This window comes from Prionailurus viverrinus, chromosome F1, assembly GCF_022837055.1.
Source record: "Prionailurus viverrinus isolate Anna chromosome F1, UM_Priviv_1.0, whole genome shotgun sequence".
In the NCBI taxonomy this organism is placed as follows: domain Eukaryota; kingdom Metazoa; phylum Chordata; class Mammalia; order Carnivora; family Felidae; genus Prionailurus; species Prionailurus viverrinus.
The window spans coordinates 30,602,408-30,608,407 of record NC_062577.1 but is presented as its reverse complement, the minus strand read 5'-3'; the positions used below and the strand labels follow the sequence as shown (position 1 = coordinate 30,608,407).

At 45.9% G+C, this 6,000-nt stretch overlaps 1 protein-coding gene across 1 annotated transcript in view; it reads left to right on the top strand.

Moving 5' to 3' along the window:
- Nucleotides 1-1,470: 1,470 nt before the first annotated feature.
- The window catches only part of SYT14 (synaptotagmin 14), a 218,226-nt gene continuing 213,696 nt past the window's right edge, over nucleotides 1,471-6,000 (top strand). Inside the window, exon 1 of the mRNA XM_047841636.1 lies at nucleotides 1,471-1,662. Within this exon, the coding sequence (XP_047697592.1) occupies nucleotides 1,650-1,662 (13 nt within the window). The 5' untranslated portion in view covers nucleotides 1,471-1,649. The remainder of the gene's footprint in view (nucleotides 1,663-6,000) is intronic.

Here is a 6,000-nt window from a genome sequence, read left to right as displayed (position 1 = left end):
TTCAAACACATGCTTTAGAATTCAAGACATTTTTAGGGAGGTTACCTGGAGAAAATATCTTTGGCACTATACATATTTTACCTATATTTCATAGATAATCTGTCTCTCTCTCTCTCTCTCTCTCTCTCTCTCTCTCACACACACACACACACACACACACACACACACACACAGCTTTCCTGAAATATGGACGTTTAAATATTTTCTGGGTACAATTTGTTCCTTAAATAACAACTCTTGCTTGTAGCCTGCTTTTAGTATACAGTTCCTGGTTCAGTAAATATTCACTGAATTAATGAAAATGGTAAAGAATGAATGTCTAATTGAACATAAGCTGTGACTGAGGGAGGGATTATATAAAAGCAATGAAAGACAGTTCTGCTCTAGATTTACAGTCCAACCTCACTTACATAAGTGCAAAATCTTTTCTTCTTTGTGTCAGTCCCCAATATAGCTATTTGGCGCTAGGAGTTACCATTTTCTCTTCATTTCAGAATCAGTTAAGTCCCTATTCCTCAATGTTGTTGATTGTCCAGACTCTCAGTACCAAATGAAGTTGCGAATTGGGTAAATGGTTGAGTGGTTCAAGTACTTTAGGTAAAAAATGAAGGGGCTAAGTGTTGCTGTGTTCTAGATTGGCCTGTAACTGTTCATAACATCCACAGGTTTGTAGATTTTTAAAAAAGCTGCATGTGACATGCTTTTCAGGCCCTTTATCAAAACTGTCTGATCCCTACTTTTGTATGGCCTCAAGGTGTGTTTATAATGTGGAGATAAATATCAACTCCTATTTCCAAAGTGGAAACCAAGCTCAGGGTAGTGGCAAGCTTTATTAGAAATGTGTGCGTGTGTGTGTGTGCGTGACAGAGACAGAGAGAGAGAGAGAGAGAGAGAGAGAGAGAGAGAGAGAGAGAGAGAAACAGAGATAGGGGGAGCGCAACGGAAGCTGCTGTCCTTAGGATGCCTTTCTCCTGTTTGCTCTTTGCCAACTAGCTGTCTCTTCACCCCAGAGCAGAGATTTGAGGCGAGTACTTGGCTGATTCAGGCAAAGTAAAGCAAAACCAAAACAGACCTTCAGATTACCTAAACAAGGAGTCATTGGGTGGGAATCCCCGAGCCCAGTCTTCAAGCGAGGAGACCTGTCCATGGTCCTGACCACATCCTTTCCCTACTCTCCTTCTTCGGCTACGGATGCTGCCAGCACCCGAGATGCGTACGCCTCTGCCGTGGTCCTGGGCCCGGGGAAGCCCCGGGCCAAGCGAGTCGGAGCCTCCTGCACATGCTCAGTGCGCCTCGGGCCGGTCTCCGGCGAAGGTGCCGGGGCTCCCCAGACTGGGCACCTATTTTGAATCCCGGCGCGAGGCGCTGTGGGGGTGGCGGGGTGGGGGCGGGGCGGCGTCACGTGCCGCCAGCGGCGGCGGCAGCCCGGGAAGGTTCCATTTCTTCGGCGGCCAGCAGTCGGACGCTCGGGGCGCCCCTCCTCCGCCCCGCCCCAGCCCGCCCCGCCCGCGGCTCCCCTCCGGGCTGCGCAGCCGGGCGTTTGCGGGGCCTGCCCCGCCCCTCTGGCTGGCGGACTCCGTGCGTCTTCCGCCCGCACGCCGGCCCGCCGCCCCCGCCATCCAGTTGGTGCGGTCCATGGCGAGCACATCATGGCGATTGAAGGTAAGTGGAGGCCGGCCGCGGTGAGGGAGGAGGGGGAACGCCCAGGGAGCGGGGCTCCGAGGCGCCCGGGAGGCCGTGGCGCGGGTGGGGCGCTCGCCTGCGGGAGGGGAGCCGGCTGGGGAGGCGCAGGGGTCCAGACCGCGTCTCGGGAGACGGGTGGGCGGAGCGGCGCCTCGGGTCCGCCCGACTTGCTCCGGCCCTGGCGGTCCATTCGGCCTCGGCCCGGGGCCCGGCGCGGGGAGGAGCCGGTGCGCCTGACAGGTGCCGTGCCTGGCGGCGCCGAGTGGGGCTCCGGTGCGGCCCTGCAGAGCCCCGCGGGACGGGCCCGGGGAGCGAGGGATCGCGGGGCTTAGCCCCTTCCATCGCCCACCCCCCGTACCCCCTCCTCCGGCAAGTACCCGCTTTGCTACCAAACTGGAAGTCCAGTTTTGCTGTCCCAGTGCTAACCATTCTTAGTCCCTGCTCTGGAGCTGACGCTGGACCGCACTCTTCGTCCATTCCCCTCTGTTTGCTGCTGTTAGGGGGCTAAGAAATTTGGGATGAAGTTAATTTCCTCAAGTGTTTTTTCCCCTAACACTCAAAACTGCTTTTTCTCTGGGAAAGAGAAGTAAATACATCTGAAATAACAAACGCACGCTCTTAGAATCCTGCGTGTGTATCAGTCCATTAAGTGTTAGTGTCAACAATACTCGTATTTTCGAAATACTTAGTGTTTACCACCTAGCCAGATGAGGTAGTTGCCATCAGAGTGTATTTTCTTCCTGTTCCATGTTTTTGGAAGTGTCTGTATTTTGCTTTGCTTTTAAGGAGGATATTGTGAAAATTAGTATCACACGGCTAGGATGTTTATGTGAAAGACTGCACCATCTTCCAGCCTGTGTCCTTCTGAGCTTAACTCAGACAGTGAAAATTTGTAAAATTTACCTGGGTGCACGTCCGTGTGTACAGATTCACATCATCTGTACAGATGTTCTAGGTACCTTTGGCTGTATCCTCATTAGCTCAGATTTTATGTGTGTTCCTCGTAAACAAAACTTTTCAGAGCACTTCCCATCTTGGTGACTGACTAATCACCAGTAACATACAGCTCTGGGGGTTCCTTTTTGTCAGATCCTGCATCCTCCAAAATAACTTTAGCTGTGTTTATGCTTATTTAAGAGATTGTACCTATTATATGCAAGACACACATTTCAGACACATTCACACATTTCAAATAGCTACTTTAGCCAAAACGATGGATAGCACTGGAAACAAGATCTATTTTATAACCTTTGATATTCCTGTTACCCAGAGTGGTACTTTCAAACTCTTTTCCTTATTGTACTTTTTACTAGAGGTTAAAAACCCAGCAACCAAATCCACTGATTAATGTTTTGTACTTTAATTCCCCAACCAGTTTGTGGTAGTATTTCTTAATGATGTGGTAAAGCTAAAAAGGTTTATGCGGAAGGTATAATAGCATCTGGATCTGATCTTGTAACTTGTAATTTCTTGATATATTTTAGTTTTTCCTCTTTTTCTCAGTCTTTCCTACCCCACAGTTAAATGTGATTGATTCCTTTTTTTATGTTAACTGATGGCATTTTGTTCTGCCTTTTACTACTAGTATGTTTAAGGAACAAGATATTTGAAATTCTCCTAGAGATTCTTCTGTGTTTTAGATACTCTCATCGGTTTTTAAATACTTAAACATTTGTCAAAGTCTTCTTAATATAAAGATTGGAAATTATACTTTTTCTAGTTTGGTATAGAGACTAAAGTTAGTATTAGCATTTCAAATAAAGATGTCAGGTCAGGTTAGTCTAACTGTGCTGTTTATTACATACCGGAACACTTTTTTTTTTTAAATTGTTTTTAATGTTTATTTATTTTTGAGAGGGAGAGAGAAACAGAGCTTGAGCAGGGGAGAGGCAGAGAGAGAGAAGGAGACACAGAATCTGAAGCAGGCTCCAGGCTCCCAGCTGTCAGCACAGAGCCTGACATGGGGCTCCAACTCATGAACTGCAAGATCATGACTTGAGCTGTAGTCGGACGCTTAAAACCAACTGAGCCACCAGCTGCCCCCCGCACCCTCCACCCCAGCACATTCCCATGCTGTTTTTTTTTAATTTTTTTAATGTTTATTTATTTTTGAGATAGAGAGAGACAGAGCATGAACGGGTGGGGGGGGGGTGCAGAGAGAGGGGGAGACACAGAATCTGAAGCAGGCTCCAGGCTCTGAGCTGTCAGCACAGAGCCTGACGCGGGGCTCGAACTCACGAACTGCGAGATCATGACCTGAGCTGAAGTCAGAGGCTCAACCAACTGAGCCACCCAGGCACCCCTCCCATGCTGTTTTATGAAGTAAAATGAACTCTGGATGATGGCTTTGTACTAGAGACGTTTTAGGATTTTAGTGGCCCAAGGGGGCATCTCATTCAACCTTCTTCCCAATGAAGTGGTTCTTAAAACATTCAGTCCCTTCATTCACCTGTTAATTCAGCAGACTTAATGAGCACTAGCTGTACTCAGTGTTCTGTGCTGGACTCTATGGGGCCATAAAGATGACTAAGACTGCACTCCTTCCCTCAAGGAGCACATGTTCTAGTTGGGGAGACAGATAATTTTAGTCATGTAATTACAATACGGTGTGAACAACAAAGGATGAATCATCTTTTGTATAAAAACACTCAATGGGGATGAATTTATTGAACTCATGTGCCAGTGGACATTGAACAATGTCTGCCAAGTGGAAGTATAATTCTTACAGTTCATGAGGTCTTTGAATTTGACCAAAAACCTGCCATTCAGTAACTTCTTTCTAACTACTACTCCTAGATCTGCCGTTTGGAGCAATAAATTAAAAGCCCTCTATTCCCTATATACATGACATCCCTTCTGCCATTTGAAGACAACTTTTGAACACTTTCTAGACAGAATAACCAGCTCTTCCTCTGGATGGTGTATAGTTGTATGTATGTTTTAAAGTTTGAAATGAAATCCATTCCAGATGCGTTGCTGAGTAGCATACATTTAAAACTGTTCTGCCATTTCTTATCTTGTGCATAATCCTATTAATGTAGCTTAATATTAGCATAGCCTTTTTGGAACTGTATGTTGGCTCAAGATGAGGTTGAAATGAACCAAAACCATAGAGTCTCTTTCACCTGGACTTCTTTCACATCAGGTGTCTTCAGTCCCTTGCATAGCAAACCAGTGTTTTGACTCAAAGAACAGATCATTTGTATCTGTTAAGCATATTCTTCCTAGCTCTGGCTCCACCTTTTAGCCCTTGAATTTAGATTTTTAAGTACTGACGGTTACTTTTATTTCCTCCTTTATGTAAAACCCATATTGTACGTAATCATTCACTTCCTCCTTTTATCAGAAAGTAAGTGCTAGTCAGGACTCAGACAAATATACGATGATGGTGTTACCACACTGATCTAATATAATTCCAGTCAGAGGTAAAGAAGTTAGTTCTAGGGGTGCCTGGGTGGCTCATTCAGTTAAGTGTCCAGCTTCAGCTTAGGTCATGATTTCATGGTTCGTGAGTTTGAGCCGCATGTTGGGCTCTGTGCTGACAGCTTGGAGCCTGAAGCCTACTTTGGATTCTGTGTCCTCCTCTCTCTCTCTCTGTCTCTCTCTTTCTCTCTCTCAAAAATAAATAAACATTAAAAAAAAAGAATTTAGTCCTATCTTTTTTTTTTTTAATTTTTTTTTTAACGTTTATTTATTTTTGAGACAGAGAGAAACAGCATGAACAGGGGAGGGTCAGAGAGAGAGGGAGACACAGAATCTGAAACGGGCTCCAGGCTCTGAGCCGTCAGCACAGAGCCCGACGCGGGGCTCGAACTCACCGAACGTGAGATCATGACCTGAGCTGAAGTCAGGACGCTTAACCGACTGAGCCACCCAGGCACCCCACCTATCTTAAATTAAAGTACAATTTTGAGAAAGCATTTTGAAATATCGAATAGTTTACAGATCCTTATTGTTACCCTAGAGGTCTGGTGGTAATCATGTTGGGAATCATTGGTCTGCTCTAGCCTATCAAGACCTATAGTTTTCATCCAGTGTATTAATTCTTGTAATGTTGGCCTTTGTCAGTCTGGCATTGTTAACCATTTCCTGTGTTTAGGAAATTTTCTCCTCTCTCTTGATTACTTCTCAGTCTTTCCTTCATCTTCTTTGCCTAATGTTCTTTGTGTTTCTATTCTTTTTTTTTTTTTCAATGTTTCTATTTATTTTTGAGAGAGAGAGAGAGCAGGGGAGGGGCAGAGAGAGTGGGGGATAGAGGATCCGAAGCAGGTTCTGTGCTGACAGCAGAGAGCCTGATGCGGGGCTCAAACTCAGTGA